The sequence below is a fragment of the Melospiza melodia genome, chromosome 22, assembly GCF_035770615.1.
Source record: "Melospiza melodia melodia isolate bMelMel2 chromosome 22, bMelMel2.pri, whole genome shotgun sequence".
Classification (NCBI taxonomy): domain Eukaryota; kingdom Metazoa; phylum Chordata; class Aves; order Passeriformes; family Passerellidae; genus Melospiza; species Melospiza melodia.
The window spans coordinates 13,147,501-13,164,208 of NC_086215.1; the positions used below are offsets into that span (position 1 = coordinate 13,147,501).

The 16,708-nt window shown below is 55.0% G+C and overlaps 1 protein-coding gene across 4 annotated transcripts in view; it reads left to right on the forward strand.

The window, feature by feature from the left end:
* The first annotated feature begins 8,850 nt into the window (after positions 1 to 8,850).
* MVB12B (multivesicular body subunit 12B) overlaps positions 8,851 to 16,708 on the forward strand; it is a 52,403-nt gene continuing 44,545 nt past the window's right edge. The window contains exons 1-3 of one of the 4 annotated variants that reach the window (XM_063174797.1): positions 8,851 to 8,887; positions 13,591 to 13,675; positions 14,721 to 14,843. In XM_063174797.1, the coding sequence (XP_063030867.1) occupies positions 14,730 to 14,843 (114 nt within the window). In that variant the 5' untranslated portion in view covers positions 8,851 to 8,887; positions 13,591 to 13,675; positions 14,721 to 14,729. Of the gene's footprint in view, positions 8,888 to 9,143; positions 9,234 to 13,558; positions 13,676 to 14,720; positions 14,844 to 16,708 lie in introns of those variants that run through there. The other 3 variants (XM_063174795.1, XM_063174796.1, XM_063174798.1) reach the window with 3 other exon arrangements.

Below are 16,708 nucleotides of genomic sequence, written 5' to 3' on the forward strand. Positions count from 1 at the left end.
GGATGCTGGGTGCTGGGTGCTGGGTGCTCGGTGCTGGGTGCTCTGTGCTCTGTGCTGGGTGCTGGGTGCTGGGTGCTGGGTGCTGGGTGCTGGGTGCTGGGTGCTGGGTGCTCTGTGCTGGGTGCTCGGTGCTGGGTGCTGGGTGCTGGGTGCTGGGTGCTGGGTGCTGGGTGCTCTGTGCTGGGTGCTCTGTGCTGGGTGCTGGGTGCTCGGTGCTGGGTGCTGGGTGCTCTGTGCTGGGTGCTCTGTGCTGGGTGCTGGGTGCTGGGTGCTGGGTGCTCTGTGCTGGGTGCTGGGTGCTCGGTGCTCTGTGCTGGGTGCTGGGTGCTCTGTCCTGATTGCTCTGTGCTGGATGCTGGGTGCTGGGTGCTGGATGCTGGGTGCTGGGTGCTGGGTGCTGGGTGCTGGGTGCTCTGTGCTGGGTGCTCTGTGCTGGGTGCTGGGTGCTCGGTGCTGGGTGCTGGGTGCTCTGTGCTGGGTGCTCTGTGCTGGGTGCTGGGTGCTGGGTGCTGGGTGCTCGGTGCTGGGTGCTCGGTGCTGGGTGCTGGGTGCTCGGTGCTGAGTGCTGGGTGCTGGGTGCTCGGTGCTGGGTGCTGAGTGCTCTGTGCTGGGTGCTCTGTGCTGGGTGCTGGGTGCTGGGTGCTGGGTGCTGGGTGCTGGGTGCTGGGTGCTGGGTGCAGGCAGGGCTGACACGGAGCCACCTCCAGCCGGCATCCCTGCTCTTTCCTGGGAGCAGGACAGCAGGATGGTGGCACAGAGGGGCTTGCGTGAGCCTCCTCTGCTTGTGTGATGATGGCTCTTCCTTTGGGTCCAGCTAGTTATGAGCAGGATAATTTCAGTGAGTTTCAGTGAATTACCCGACTCCAAAGAAACTGGCAAAATGTTTGTCAGTGATTCAAGACTCCTCTTTTCACAAAGAATTTCCAAATTTTCCTGAAAGGAGAAGGCCTTGGGGAGCAGCTGAGGCAGGGTGAGCCTGAGCAGCCCTGCCCATGGAGCCCGTCTCACGCCAGGATGATCCACAGGTCCATTCTCACTGCAGCTGCTGCCCTGTCTGTACCTCCAGCATCCCTCAGTTCTGCTGCATTTTGGCCGACCCTCATCACACTCCAGCAGTGTCATGGGGGGCTCACTGTGAGGGGGCTGCCTGACATCCATCCACTCCAACATGTTAAACCAAAACATATTTTTCTTCCACATTACGCTGTTTTCCACATTTTAAAAAATCCTGTTTATGGTTTGTGTTTTTTCTAATTTTTTCTAATCTACCACTGGGGATAGATCCTGCCTGAAAAAAAAATGGGTGTGCAGCCACTGTTAAGCCATGAAAAGCAGCACTGGACTGTTATCTAACACTGTTGTAAGGTTACTATTTATCTAGAGCAACTGAAGTTGGCACTCACATCTGGCGCCTGGTACTTAGTGCAATTATTTATGATTTCCACCAAGATTTAAAAGCTCATCGCCGGCCTTGTAATGCAGTAACTGATTGCACTGCTAATGTAATTAAGAAAAGATTATGATGTCCACGTGGCACACCAGATGGTGGCATTCATAGCAATCGGCACACACAACTGGCAGACAACTGCACAAGGGCAGTGAGGCACAGGCAGCTGGAGCTGCCGTGCCCCCCGTGAATCCAGGTTGTGCCCAGGGGCTGCCCCGCTCGCCCCACAGACAGCACAGGCTGCACGGGGCAGCCCGTGTGCAGTGAGTTCCCTCTCGGTGGGTGGATGCATCCTCAAGCATTCCCATTAAACCTGGGAACCACTGGGTGCAAGCACCTTCAGTTTGCCACTCGCTGTTTCCATCCAACTCCCTTGGGAGCTGGCGGGAGAGGCAGTTTGGTGTTGCAGCTCCAGAGCTCAGTGTGTGCCAGCTGGGGCTGGCCCAGCTCCAATGCACTGCCACAGATCTGGGTTGAATCCACCATTTCTCCTGCCCAAATGCTCGGTCAGCAGGGAGGGATCCACAGCCTTGGATCTCAGCAGGACAGTTTGAAATTTGCTCCCCCATTTTGTCAGATGACCATGGGTTTACGGAAAATTTTGCTTTCACATAAATGGAAGGTTTCTGGCTAATCGTGGGAGTCTGGTGACTGAGGGAATTGTACCTCTGCATTTTGGGGTGCAGGGAAAGCCCCACTGCTCTGTGCACTGCTGCCTCGGCTTGTGGGACTCCAGACTGGGTGGCAACTGCAGGTGCTCTTCAAGAAGCAGGTTCAGGAACTGGCAGGAGCAGCAGGGTCCTGCAGGAGCCTTTCCTCCCAGGCATCCTCCTCTCCTGGGACAGGGGCTCTTCTCCCACCATGGAGCAGAATTTAACTCTTGTAAGGGACAGTTCTGCTGCACTGCTCCAAATGCTGTTGTGGCCAGGGCCCTCCTGCCTTCTGCAGGGTTCTGCATTCTCCAGGAACAGGGAGGCCTGTCCCTGACCCCTGGATGTGTTATTCAGGATCAATGCCCGTTTGCTCTTGCACCTTCTGTCACGGAAATGACGTCCCAGCCTCGACTGGCTTCCAGCAGGGCAGCGGTGAGAGCACAGTCAATGCTGTGCCAGGGCAGGGAGAGCTTTCTCTAGGAATCAGTAATGCGTGCAAGGAGCTGGTCACCCAAAGCCCATTCAACACCCTGCTCCCCTGTTTGCCGTGTCCTGTGAATTGAATAAAGTGGCTGTGACTCATCTGCTCGTGGTGCTGGAGCTGGCACCTGCCAATGTGCGGGTTGTAACCTCACTGGAGGTTTTCACACCATCTGTATTTGCAACATGAATATTGCAGCCAATGTGACATTTTGGAGCCCGGTGTGCTGCAGTTTAGTGCTGGCAGGGTGTGGGTCAGGAGTGCTGCAGGTCCAGCTGCAGAGCCCTGTCAGTAATTTGCTGCTCGCGCGCTGAACAGGCGGCCGCAGGCTTTGCTGGCTCATTGAGCCCACACGGCTCCGGAGCAACAGAAAAACAGCTTTGATCTCTTGCTGCCGGCCTCTGCCTGAAAAGCACAAAGCAGGAGGCAAACCCACGGAGCTTTGTGATGTGGATGGCGTTTACTGTCACTGAGGAGATGAGGACAGCAATAGGTGGGGCTGGATGGGACAAGGCGTTTCTCCTTCAGTGAACTGCCACAGCCATGGCCTCTGTCCTGCTGAGAACGGGCACATCGGCACACCTGTGGGACATGCAGAGTTTCTGGGAAGCTCCAGCCAGAACTGAAGGAAATACCTGTCCTAATGGCTGTGCCAACCTCACGCTCAGAGCTGCTCAGCAGCTGGGGCTTTTGCATGAACAGTTGGCCATGGTGGATTTAGGTTTTCCCATGAAGACCCCATTTCTGAGCTCGTACCCCCATCTCTTGCCAGAAGAAATTGTAATTTATCAGCTGCAGGATTGATCAGGCTGGTTTCTGCCCTTGGGTCAGTGGCCTTCTGTCTGGGGACAGCCAGGTGAGAATGGGGAACATCTTGCTGTTCCTGAGGACCCTTCCTTAAGGATGTTTGGATTGCAGTTTTTCTGGTCTCCCAGTGATAGAGTAATTGTTCAGTTATGACTGACTTTGGCATCGTTATCCACACCAGGTCCTGTCAGGTGGATGGGAAGCTTGCTGGGGTGCTAATGTGCACAAGCTGCAGTAGCCAAGGAGCCAAACAGCAGTGTCTGAAGATGCCAGCTGGCCTGGGAATTGCCATGGAGGGAGTCAGTGTGCTCTTGAAGGAGGGGACGGGGCCCCTGGCATTCCCTGGTGCTGCTGCACAGGGGGACAGCCTGGGGCTAGATAGGGGTGCAAAATCCCTGGCTGCTGCAGTTTAACCAGTGTGAATTCTTTCTTTCTGTTTAAGAGGAACAAGGGGTGCTGCCTGTGGCCCTGCTTTCAGGAGCTGGAACACCAGAGCTGAGGTCCTGCATAGCTAAATGGGTGCAACCAAACAAAGTCTTACAGGGGCAGCTGACCTGTGACCAACTCCCCAGCACCACTGCCAAATGGTCACCTATTAACCGAGTCCCGGATTCCTTTGTGCAACACCCAGCACTGGAATGCTGTCTGCTGCCAGCCTGCTCGTGGGCCAGCGGCTCTGCAGCCCTGGCAGCAGGGTTCTGCCAGGTTCCCCTGCCCGTACCCACGGGGCAGGCCATGCACAGGCAGGGAGCACGGGTGGCTGGGCGCTGCGGGGGCAGCACCCGCCCGAGGGACAAGGCAAAGCAGGCAGCAGCATTTCATCAGAGGAGGCCTGCAAAGAAAACATTATTTCCTCAAATGTGTTCATCATTCAAAATTGTTCAAGCAAAGGTTTCCATCGTGCTGTGGCCATTACTCATAATCTGAGGATCTGGATGCGTGGCTCTCCTTGGTAATTAGCTGCACGGTGTTCTCTCTGCCCTCCATTTGGTGGAACAGCAGTTGTGCTTTGGTCCCAGGGTGTCCCACGGAACAAACAAGGCTGGTCCTGGCCGTGGGGCCTGCAAACAGGACTCACTCTCGAGGCCAGATTGCATCCCTGTAGCACCGAGCAGTGCAGTGCCTGTGCACCCGGGCCAGAGGCTCCCTGTGACCCTGGCAGCTCACGGGGTGCTTTGGGCCCTGCTTCCCTTGTTGTGGGGCAGCTGGTGACAGTCTCTCCTCCTGGAGCATCCCTTCAGGTGAGGGATGCCCTGAAGCTCTTCAGGGGCTGAACCCCTGTCCTGGCCAAAGCCACCACTGGGTGCTACACAAATCAGTTATCTCTGGTAGGATTGCTGCACATTGGTGTCCTGTACATCACAACTGAAATACATTTGTGACAACTTATCTAGTGCTAAGGAACAGCTATGGGATAGGAAAGTTAATGGGAAATGAATCAAGAAACTGCTTTTTCAAAACTGCTTCATCTGTTTCAGAGTGGGTGTCTGAGTTAAAGGAGATTAGGACCTCCTCACTTTTTTAGAACAATCAAGCTGTAAACTAGAACTATAGAAGGGAAGTTCTGACTGCAAAGAGATATTTTGGTGCACCAAATTAGAGGCAGCAGGTTAAGCCTACCTTTAAGAAACCTTAAAACCAGGCAGCAGCTGAGCTGTGACCTGCAGCAACTCCAGCATGAAATGAAACTCCGGGCTGATTTTCCTCCAAAGACAAGCATGGAAAACATGGAATGTGCAGCAGTATTGCACTACTGTGCTAAATGTGGCTATGGAGAGATTAATTCCTACAACACAAAGGATTTTAAAGAACTTTAGCTTACAGGCAGGGTGCAGACGCAGGATCCTTTAAAGCTTGTTTCCCCCTAAAAACTGGGATCCCTTTTGATGGTGAGGTCTGACCAGGGCTTGCCCTTGGGAGAAGCATGTGCAGCAGCACTGGCCAGTGTCCTTGTGCTAGCCACAGGACTCTGTGTATTGTCTGTTCTCAGCTGAAGGTGCAGAAACCTGTGCACTGTTATTCTTTAGAGGCAGTGTCTGGGCACGGACAGATTTTGCTGTTTTAAAATGCTTTAAATCTTTACAAAACGTAAGGAGGGTGGTGGGGATCGAGCAGTGTCTCCTATCTTGCCCAGCCTCTGAGCGAGATGTGTCTGCTCAGCCGAGGTGCTCTGGGCATGCCAGGACAGGGCCCTGCCCTCCTCAGGCCAGACACAGCCCCTTCCTCGCTGGCTTTCCCCGTGGACAGAGGGAGCTGCAGGCTGCTGGGCAGCACCTCGCCAGAAGTGACAGCAGTCTCTGGCCTCAGCTCATCCCAGTCTCTGGAATGGCTGTGTGACTGGCTCCCAGGCACCTTCTGCACCCCACAAATGCAGCCAGCGAGCCACTGCGAGGTGCAGAGCTGTGCTGTGGCCAGCACTGAGCCCCGAGGAGTGGCACCAGCAGTCACCCTTCGGCCACGCCGACCAGGGTGGCACAAACTGCACGTCCCACACAGCTGGCAGAGCCAGCCTGCAGGCACCGCTCTGTGCAACAGTGCTCTGCAAGGTCTGAGCTCGGGCAGCCATCCACCCTGGGATAAGCAAGCCGTGTTTGCTCAGCCACAGCAACAGTACCAGAGCCAGGACTGACCAAAATTCCCCCTCTTGGGTGTCCTGAAAAGACAACACTGGTATGAGCTGGACAGCACACACAGGACCGCAGAACCGCAGAACCGTGAGAAAAGACATGTTCTGAAATAAAGAGGAGTAAATAAATGGATCTTGAAAAAGATGGATGTAAAATATTCATAGGAAAGCATTATACTTGCAAATATTTATGCTTTTGAGAAACTTCACACAGATAGATTAACCAACTCCAGTGTAGCTATGATTCATGCAGCCAACACGCAGCATTTGCTGATTCAGAGCCCGTGCAGTGCCCCGTGGAAGAGAACAATGGGGCTTTTCCCAGCCACCCGGCCTGCCCAGGCTCAGAGGTGCCTGCGGGCAGAGGTGCCAGCACTGCCCGGGGCTGTGTGCAGCCAAACCCTGCTGCAAGTGACTCTCTCTGGAAATCATGTTATTGCAGATCATGCCACAGACACATTGGGATATACGCTTGCAGTGAATCTTTGAATATTTTGTGCATTCTAAGCAGCAATTAGAGTCTTCCTTTGGAATCAATTCATTTCCTACCACCATGGTAGCAGGAAGGATCTTATTGAAACCCTCGGATTTTTAATATTATTACACTAAAGACTCTCTCAGTATCAGCATCTCCACGGGGGAGCATTAGCACACTGTAATGTGTAACAACTTCTTCAGTTCAGGAAATCTTCTTGTATTTGTAATAGGACATTTGGGGCATATATTATGTATGGGACATATATTTCTCATTTCCACCAGGCATCATCTTTTCTTCTCTCTAAATTACTCTCCAAATCAAAAAAATGCATTGTATTCCTCATCGCTAAAATATATATATATATATATATATTAATCTTTGGTTGCAGGAGCCGCTAACAGCCATCAGGGCTGTATTAGTAAGAGCCAGAGAGCCTTGGTCAAACAGGGAGGGAACGGAGTCACCATTCAACACACCTACTGCCATGGTTCAGCAAGCACCAGTCTAAAATGCTTTACTGGACAGAAGCAGCAGTCAGGACAGGAGGAAGGCTTGGTCCCAGCCCAGGGCTGTGTCCAGGATGAAGCAGGACTCCAGTTTCTGTTGTTTGCTTTATGGACAGGAACACAAAACCACTAATGCGTACGTTGCCTTGCAGACAAACCTCTCAAACACTGGCTAATCACAGCTCACGGTGCTTTGCTTGGTAGGAAGTGTGACCACAGCAGGATGAAGAGCGAGGAGCTGAAACAGGCCTGAGGCTCGGGGCCAGAGCCGCCCTGCTCCTCGGCCCTGCAGGCACCGCACAGCCCGGCCAGGGCTGGGCCAGAGGGAAGCGCCGGGGCAGCCGAGCTCCTGCCCGCCTCAGGGAGAGCCAGGCAGGGCAAAGCCAGCCCGGAGACACCCACGGAGCAGAGACAAGGGCTGCTGGATCAGCCGCTCCTGCCCGGCTCGGCTCGCACCGCCTAAAGCAATCTAGAGGCGGCCCGAACAGGATGGAGGCACAAACCATTATCTAGGTCAGAAGAGAACAGGCTGAACAGAACTCCTCAAAAGATGGCCAAATCAAGCAAAACGACAATGGGGGAGAAAAACAAAAAAAATCCTTCTCCTCAGTCACAAAGACAGGTTCCCCACACAAAGAAAACTCTGGCGTCATGGGAAATAGAGTAAACCAGCTCTATAAAGGACGGGGGAGACCATCTGCTCCGAGGGAATGACTGAATAATGTCTGATAAGAGCTTTCGGTATGGCTTTCGACTTGACCATTAACAAAAATTCTCCAAGCTGTTCTTAACTCTTTGGTATTGTATTGTATTCTGTTATCTTTACAGAATCTCTTGCTGCACTTCACACATATCACTTCTCAGCTTCTCACAAAGGGGAACAGGGTTCTGCCCTTCTTTTAAATTCACATACACATTAACGTGTTTCCTTTCCTCCCTTATTTTGTTCTTCACTCAGGATTTTTTCTTTTGCCTTAGATTATCAGCTCCTACTCTCTGTCTTGCACCGGAGGCCGCTGATGTCAGCCCCCACACCCATCGTGCTGCTCTGCAGGCGATTGTTGTTGACCTTGCCTCAGGTAAGGTGCTCAAAAGGCACTGCAGGACAGCTGCAGGACTGGTTCACGTAGTGATGGCTATGGACCATGCTGCTGTGCCACGACATGCTGCAATTCACATCATCTGCTAGTTCAATGAGTGTGCTGTCAGTTTCAACCTTGGCACGTGTTAAGTTGAGCAGAAGCAGACCTTTGCAGACCCTCTGCTCGGGATGTTTTCTGTGCTGTGAGCGGACCCGAAGGCTGGACACCCAGCCGGCCGGGCAAACCCTGACTACTTTGGACCATATCTTTGCTTTCCAGGCCACGGTGAGACAGCATCAAATATCTTAATGAATTGAAGGTAGGTGCTGAAACCGCTCATTCCTCCCAACCCCGGGGACTTCTTGAGAAGATAACCAGCTTCTTTGACACCATTTTCCCTTCCTCAGCCCACAGCAGCTGCTGCCCATCTCCTGGATGCAGCCCGTTTCAGAAGGAACAAGGAGGTTACACTGTCCAAATCACAACTATTCAGGCATTTCCACCTGGCACCTCCGGTCTGCTCGGGTCGGGAAGGCTGCTCGGAGCACGCCGGGCACTGCCCCGTTCCCGAGGAAGGGGTCGGGTCAGGGAGGCTGTTCGGAGCACGCCGGGCACTGCCCTGCTCCCGAGGAAGGGGTCGGGTCAGGGAGGCTGCTCGGAGCACGCCGGGCACTGCCCTGCTCCCGAGGAAGCGGCGTTCTGGCGAGGTGTGGCCCCGGGCCTCGCGGGGCCGTGCCGGGGCCGAGCCCGGTGCCCGGGCGGGGCCGGGCCGGGCGGAGCGGCGGCGGCAGCAGCGCGGCAGCCGCGGTGAGTGTCCCGAGGGACGGGCCGGGCCGGGCCGCGGGGCTCGGGCGGGGGGCGCGGGGCGGCGCGGGGGCCGGGCCGGGCGGGGCGGGATCCGGGCCCTGCGCGCCGCGGTCCGGCCGCGGTGGGCGCGGAGCGGCGGCGGCGGAGCCCGAGCCCGGGCCTGGGCCTGCCCGGCGTCCGCTCCGCTCCGCTCCCCGCCCCGCGCCGCTCCGCCCGGGCCCGCAGGCCGCTCCCCCGCCGCCGCTCCTCCCGCCGGGCCGCGCCGCGCCGGCTCCGCCGGGCGATGAGGAGCTGCTTCTGCCTGCGCCGGGGGAGCCGCGACCCGCCGCCCGCCGCACGGGCAACAGTTAAGTGTCCCCCCGGCCGCCGCGGCCGTGCCGGGCCCCGCGGTCCCTGCGGGTACGGCCCGGCGGAGCCAGCCCGGCCCGGCGGGAGGAGGCGGGGGCGCTCGCACGGCCGCGTCGCCGGGCGGGGCGGGCGGGCTGAGCCCCGGGCCGGGGCCTGCCGCGGGCTCTCGGGGCCGGCTCTCGGGGCCGGCTGTCGCGGGGACCTCGCGCCTGGGCCGGGGCTGCAGCGCCCCGGGGCCTCCGTGGGACCGGGCGGCTCTTCCGAGGCTGGGCTAGCTGCAGGAGCGGCCTCGGGTACCAGCCGTGGGGTACAGCCCCGGTGACCTTGACCTGCTCCGGAATTTACTGTAAATTCTTCTTGATGACGGGTAGAGGAAATAACAACCCCCCCTCTGTTTTATGTGGTCTTTTGCTGCGTTTGTAGCACGGGCCTACCTGACTGCCCGTATCTTACCTGTGCTCAGTGCATGGCTGGAGATGTGGCACTGGCTGACTGCTTACAGCCTGCCTGGAGCAGCGACACAGAGCTGCCTGTGCCTTAAGTACTCGTGCCTTGCATCACGGAGGCTTGCAAGCTTTCTCTGAGGTTTCTGGAGCTATTTTCAAAGGTCCACCACTCTTCAGTGTTGTCTGCAGATTCCCAGAGCTGGGTCATTCTCAGCTTGGTCACAGTAACACTGAAACCAATCAGGCCGGGTATATGCAGGTGTGTAGCTGCTCAGGCTAAAGCTTGGGTTCCTCCATTTTGTATTTTATTTTAACTGAGTGAGAACATGCTCATCTATTCTTTAAGGGAGCCTGTGTGTTGTGCAGCAGGTTGGCAGTGTCATCCCTATAATTTTTAGCTGAGATGGACTTCCCTTCTAGACGAAGGCATAACTTGACTTCTGCATGTGTGAGATGAAACAGACATCTCACTTTTGTACCACGTGCATCTCTGACAAAGCAAATCCCAGGCTTAAGGGTGCCAGTAGCCCCCAGAGACACGTTCATACCTCTGCCAAGAGAGAAATAACTGAAACGAATGTCATTTCAGTTTTGCTGCCCTGGTGCAAGGTCATCCGCGTATGGAAACCTATTTTGATTCGAAACAGGACACTTCAGAAATGTGTGTCCATAGTTAGAAGTGCTGTGAAGCAATACAGGGTCTCGATTTTGCTCATTCTGTCACTTAAGTTCCTGTTTCCATCCCATTCAGTCACAAAGTGTAGATTTTGCAGCTGGTGCAGGGCAACTGTCTCCTAAGGGAGCCTGTGTGCAGAGGTGATTCCAGGCATGCCTTCGATGGTGGTGAAATGTGAGACTGAAATCCTTCCTGTTTGTGACGGTGGCCTCCAAGGCCCGCTGCTGATGGCCACTGCGGGTTCCTGTTTCTCCGATGGATACGATGCTGTGTTCCTGTTTTTCCGATGGAGACGACGCTGTGTTCCATGAGCAGAAATAGCAGGCTGGCTGGGGCCGTGTGCGGTGTGGGTGAGCTGCGGCAGCCGTGCCTTCCTGCAGGGATGGAGGACAGCCTTTGAGAGAAGGCTGCTTGGTTTGTGGGACCATTTCCCACAGACTGCAGGGATGCAGTGAGGTAGCTGGTTTTTTTTCCAGTTTTGCCTTAGCTCATGCTTTTCTGCCTGTGGGAAGAGCAAGCCGGTGTCAAAGTGCAGGGCTTGTAGTTGGAGGAAGAAACAATAACACCATTCTCCATCTAAGTCCCTGGCTATTTAACTCCAGAGCTTGACCCGCTTTGTTGGCAGCATGATGTTTCTGTAGCAAACACATCGAAAGGCCTGATCTGGTCATGTACCCCCCAGCTCTTGAACTTGCTGAACTTGTTGAAAAGGAACACTGAGCGCAGAAAATGGTCTAGAAACTCACAATAACACATTCATTTCTGAAAGCGGGTTCTTCTGCTGTATATGTGTCCCAGCCAGAGCCCAGCAGTCTGTGTGGTCAGTCACGTCAGTGGAGCCAGCAGAAAAGTATGCCTAGGATAAACTAATAAAGGCGGATGACATAACAAGGAAATGGGAGAGAACAAGCAGAAAGGCTATAAACAGCCAAACTTGGCCGTGCTGGCAGACAGGGAGGTGTGTGTGACTGTGGGCATGGGTTGTGGGAAGAAGGCTGTGCCAGAAGCCAGTGGAGTCCCAGAAGGCCTCTGCTACAGCTGGGCATCAAGATCCCAGGGGCACTGTGCCTCCTGCCTTGAGGCACATCTGCTTCAAGGGCTGGGAAGCATTCGGGGTAGAGCCAGCAGCATGGTGGCTGCTTGTCCAAGAGTGCATCCTGTCCATCTTGTCCTGCAGCCATCCCACCCTCTCTGCTGCATGCTGCTTGGGGCTGGTGCTGCCAGGATGCACAGGGACTTTCTCCTTAGAGACACTTGCTTTCCCCGCTGGCTTTGTCTGGGCAGCCCCACAGTGTTCTGAAGCTTTTTCCTGCCCCAGAGCTCACATCCGGCTTCCTTTGGCTGCTGGGCTGTGCCGGGGACAGGATGTGGCCCCACAGCTGAGAAAACTTCCAGGGAGCATGCTCCCAGCTAACGGGGAAAGTGTTCTTGTCATTGTTTTGGCCTGGTCCCGGAATAGCCCTGCAGTGAGCGGGTGGGCGCAGGCAGCTTACTGCAGGATGCTGAGAGCCACGTCCTGGGCTGAGTGCTCGGCCGCTGTGGTGGTGGCTGGGCATGCAGGTCAAACTCACATCGCTAAAGAGAATTGAAGTAACAAGCTGCCTAACAGAGGTATTTGTAGAATCCTGCTCCTTAATTTAATCTCCTCTTTGACTGTTTAGTTTTCCATTTTTAAATTAGAAGGTTCGATAGAAGAGAAACCAAACCTTCTTGATGCTCTCACAGAGAAGTGCAGTGTAACTAATGATCTGTGTGATTGCCCAGCCAGAGACTCCCCTCTGACCTGTGCAGAGTTCACAAAAACATTTATCCCAGTGTGCAACTGACTTGTGCTGCTCCATATCTGTTCCAGATGCATCCTCAGTCATTCTGCCCAGTGACGGCCTGGCGTGGCAGAGCCTGGCCGCGCTGCAGTGGCCACAGCGGGTTTGCTGGCTGGGCAGGAGCTGTGCCTGCCATCCCTGTCGGCTGCAGGCACGGGGCACAGGAAGGTGCTGTGCTTTCTGGGCAGGGCAGCTTGGTGCCCTTGCTGCAGCTGCAGGTGCTGCTCGGGGCCCTGTGCTGGTGCTGTGCCGTGTTACCCCGTGGTGTCCCCCACGGCCAGGCAGGCAGCCCCACGCCCAGCTCTGCTGCCGCCATAGAGGGGCTTTGTGTGAGCCGGCACAAAGTGAGGATTGATGGCGGCTCCCCTCCCCCTGCCCTGGAGCGGGGCTGCGAATGGCTCCCACAAAGGTCCCTTCTTGCCTCGCTGAGGACAGGGCGCCAGCGGGCTGAGCAGGCACTGCGCTGCGGGTTGGAGCGCCCAGCCCTCCTCCTGTGCTGGGCCGGGAGCCCCTCGGCTCAGCCTTGCCCGGGCTCAGCTGGCAGCTGCTCGGGTCCCTGCTGGGGCAGCTGGGCCCCCTGCCCAGGCCCCAGCAGGGTGAGACACGGCTGGGCAGCGCTCAGCGGCACGCACTTGGTCAGGCTGTGTTTGGGGGGTGCTGGAGGCACCGTGTGAGCAGAGCTGCTTCCCTGCGGTGCCGCTGCAGCTGGGTGGGAGCCTGCCGTGTGGTGTTCTTAACGCGCTGGGGAATATCATCACTTACCTGGATTGCAGTGCAAAATGGCCCAAGAGAAGCTTACGTCAGCGTTCATTACCTCCCAGCTCCTCCCAATGTGTAGTAAGAAGTCACCAGACTATTGAGTGACTTGAAGTTTCAGAAAACATTCATGAAGAACAGATTGTAAGCTCTTTATATTACACGTAACATACAGATGTAAGGTCTTTGTTAAATTCACATTATGTTTCTTCCACGCTGTATGTTTGAGGTTGTGTGTTATTCGCGAGGTCTCTGGATGAGCTGTGGGGTGGCACACGCATTGGCACAGGGTCTGTCATGGCTGTGCCAGTGCCCCCAGCATTCCTGCAGCAGGGTCCTGTGCTCCTCGCCCACCGTGAGGACAGGGAGCCTGCTGGGAGAGGAGGGGGAGCCCCTGGCGCTCAGGCTGCATCACGCTCAAAGGTTTGAGCTGCTTTGGGAGTGAAGAGGGTTTGCTTTGCTCTGTGTGCTGGATGCGTGTCCAGCACACTGGTGCTAAAGCAGAGCTCTCTCCTGTTTGGTTCATCAGCAATAGTGTTTGCACCACTACCGGTCACTAGCACCTGTTTTGGACTCCTCAAGTAGCCTGGCTGTTCATGTGACATTATTATTATTTACTTAGGGCCCAGACTTGCTCTTTTTTATTGCCTGCAGCACGATGTTTGTTCAGACTGGGCATTGTGAAGTGTAAACCCAATTCCACTGGCGCCAGTACTCACCTCTGCCTTTTCTAGAAGCAGTAAGTAACCAGCCATCTGAATGGCCTAGAAATGCTGGGGTTTGATTGCTCTGAGGAGGGAATTGAATTAGGCAGCTCTGGTTCACGGCTTGTCTGGCTGTGCAGCAGTGATGCTTGTTTCCACAAAGCACTGCCCTTTGTCTTGGGGTGCGTGGGGGGCGGTTTCCTGGGGCATTCCTGCCTGAAAGCCAGAGAAGACTTGCTTTAACTGGCTGCCTCTGCAGGAGGCCACACGCTGAGGCAGTGGCACCTTTCCCGTCCTTCACCTCGGTTGTTTCAGCCCCTTTCTTGTCCTCTCCTCCTGCTTCCTGCAGCAGCATCCCTCCAAAATTAGTTGGTCTTGCCCGCTTCTGTCCTTTTTGCATATCTCCCTCCCTTGACGTTCTCGGTGATGTGTCTCTTCTGGAAGATGCTCGGGCCTCCTCAAGACCTGTCTGCTTTGTGCCAGCCCACCCTGTGCTTCCTCTGTGTTCCTGGTGTTGGGCTCCCTGCAGCCAGTGCAGTTCTGCATCCAGCGCCAGAGACATCTGTGCTGCTCCTTGAAATCAGTCTGGCTGACGGGCGTGTGATGGGACTGAGGACTCAAGGGGAACCCCCAGCATGTCGTAACACCCATGGTGGATGGGGAGCCTTCCTCTAAAGCCATTAGGAGCAGATTTCTTGCTGTTTAAAACGACAGAGCTGCTTCAACCTTCAAGCCTGGCTTGGGGATGAAATTTGTTCTCGTTTTGGAAGAGAAGGGATTGAGCTTTGGTTTTCCTGTCATTGCTAGATGGAGACCAGCCCATGGAAGCAACAAAATGAGTCTCAGAGGCTGCCAGCCCAAATTTCAAACCTATTTGGCATTGCAGAGTAATGCCCACAAGTATACTCTCTTATCAAAAGCAAATGAAAGTGCAGAAGGTGTGTCTGGCCTAATCCTGTGTTTACCTTGGCCGTCTGTGGTGTGTCAGCACAGGCACTGTGGCATGCATGTGTGCTCTCTGGCTCCCGCTGGGGTGTGGTGCCCAGCAGGCCGCCCTTTAATCCTGCCCCTTTCTTGCAGGAGCAGTCCATGATGCCTGAGGTGCGAGACCTCTCGGATGCCTTGCCCGAGCTGCCGATGGATCCCATCACCGGCGTGGGCGTGCTGGCGTCCCGCAGCCGAGCACCCACTGGATACGACGTTGTAAGTAGAGCTCTGAGCTGCTGCTCTCAGTGCTTTGCTGCTGCACTGCTGAGCCTTTACTGTGGTGGGGGCACAGAGAGAACGTGCCTTTGAACTGGGCTGTGAGCAGTCATTTGGTAGTCAGCTGCCCACCTTTCAGCCCACAGCACTTAGCGCTTTCCTTCAGCAGAGGGTTGTGGGTGTAAATTTGCCTCTTCATCTTTGCCACTCCAGAGGAGCTGAATTTCCTGGAGGAGGGGTTTACTGAAGCAGCTGGCCACAATGGCAAGCAAATTTAATAATCCTACTAACATTCATCCTGAAGGAGTCCTAAGTATTGTACAAATTCTATCTCTAAATAAATGGATCCCATGTCAGCTGTTTAATCCCACATATCAGCATTGCACAATGATGATGAGAAACTCCAGAAAGGGAATCAAAGAGTTTTGCATCCAGCTGAAATGGCAAGGATGATTTTGACAGGCGGAATGCAAACCTCTAAACTAAGGTTTGGCAGGAGACTGGCAGCAGGAAAAGGCAGCTGGGTACAGGGTAGATGAATGTGTGAACAGATAAAGGGAGGTTGCTGTTCAACAGCTGCTTGTTCCTCGGATTAGTTGCTGTGTAACCAACAGCAGGATGTTTCTACTCATAGATCAGTGTCCCAAACTGTGGAATATAAAATACGGACTTTGCAGAGATCTATAGAGAAAGATTTGGTCTGTAGTTCATCTGCTCGCCTTTCTATGTGATGTGCTCCAAGTATGTTATATGACACCTTGGGTTTCCAGAGCCTCACAGCTTGTATGGTAGGAGTGGAAGCCAGCTGACCTGAGCTTTGCTCACACCTCTGCAGCTCTGGATGATTTCATACCTTGTTCAGTCTGAAGAAACAAAATGGATCAGGCTGAAGTAAGGACACAAGGGGAGCATTGTGAAAAAGCTCCTTAAAGACCTAGGAGGTTTTTACATTTACTGTGTTTTTCCAAGTGCTCATTACCTGTGTGAGCCAGGCTGTGTAATTAGCTGCTTGCCCTGATAAAGAAGCACGGGACAGTGTGAGACTTGTGATAACAGAATTGCATTTTGCCTAAATGGCTGGGCAGAGAGCACGCTCACCCCAGATAGCCTGCCTGTGGCTTAATGGGGAGTTGCAGCGCTAACGCAGTTTAAACTAAACAAGATAAAAGAGTCTTCCTGTGGCGTAATCCAATTACGGTGGTGGTGTAATGCTGGTGAATGTGGGTCGCTGTCTCCTCGGGGCACAGTGAGGAGCTGCCTTTGCTCTGGCTCTGCTGCCTCCCTGTCTGCTCACAAGGAGCACCGTCTGCCCTGGGAGCGGGCGTGGGGCAGAGCCTGCTGTGTGCTGTCCTTCCCCAGCACGGCTGCCACGCCACTTTACGCGCCAGTTTGCCACCCCAGCAGTGTGCCTGGGTGCTGCAGCCACCCTTGGTGTCTGTCCCCTGTGCAGCACCTGCTGTCAGGGGGCCGTGCTGGGTGCCACACTGATGTGAAGGGACAGTGGCATGCACGAGTGTGCTGCTCCTGCCTGGGTGTTTGTGAAGGTGGCTGGTCTGTGAGTCAGTGTGCTGCAGCATTGTGAGGTGAGCTGCTTTGCCGCTTCTCCATGACCTTTCTGGAGCCTGGTCTGGCCCCCCAAAAGTGTGAAGCTGAATGTACACAAGCACAGTGCTCAGCACAGCAGAGAAATGGTGTTGTGAGACATGGGCAGTGTGCAGAGCTGGGTGGTCTTGGGATCTGTGTTTCTGCAGGTATGCAATTTCCTTAACGAGGCACTGGCGGCTGATTGCTGTGACGCCTTGAGGAAGGCAGCTGTGGCAGCTGTGTCCCAGAGGTGTGCTCCCTAGAGCCCTCATAGTAAGAGG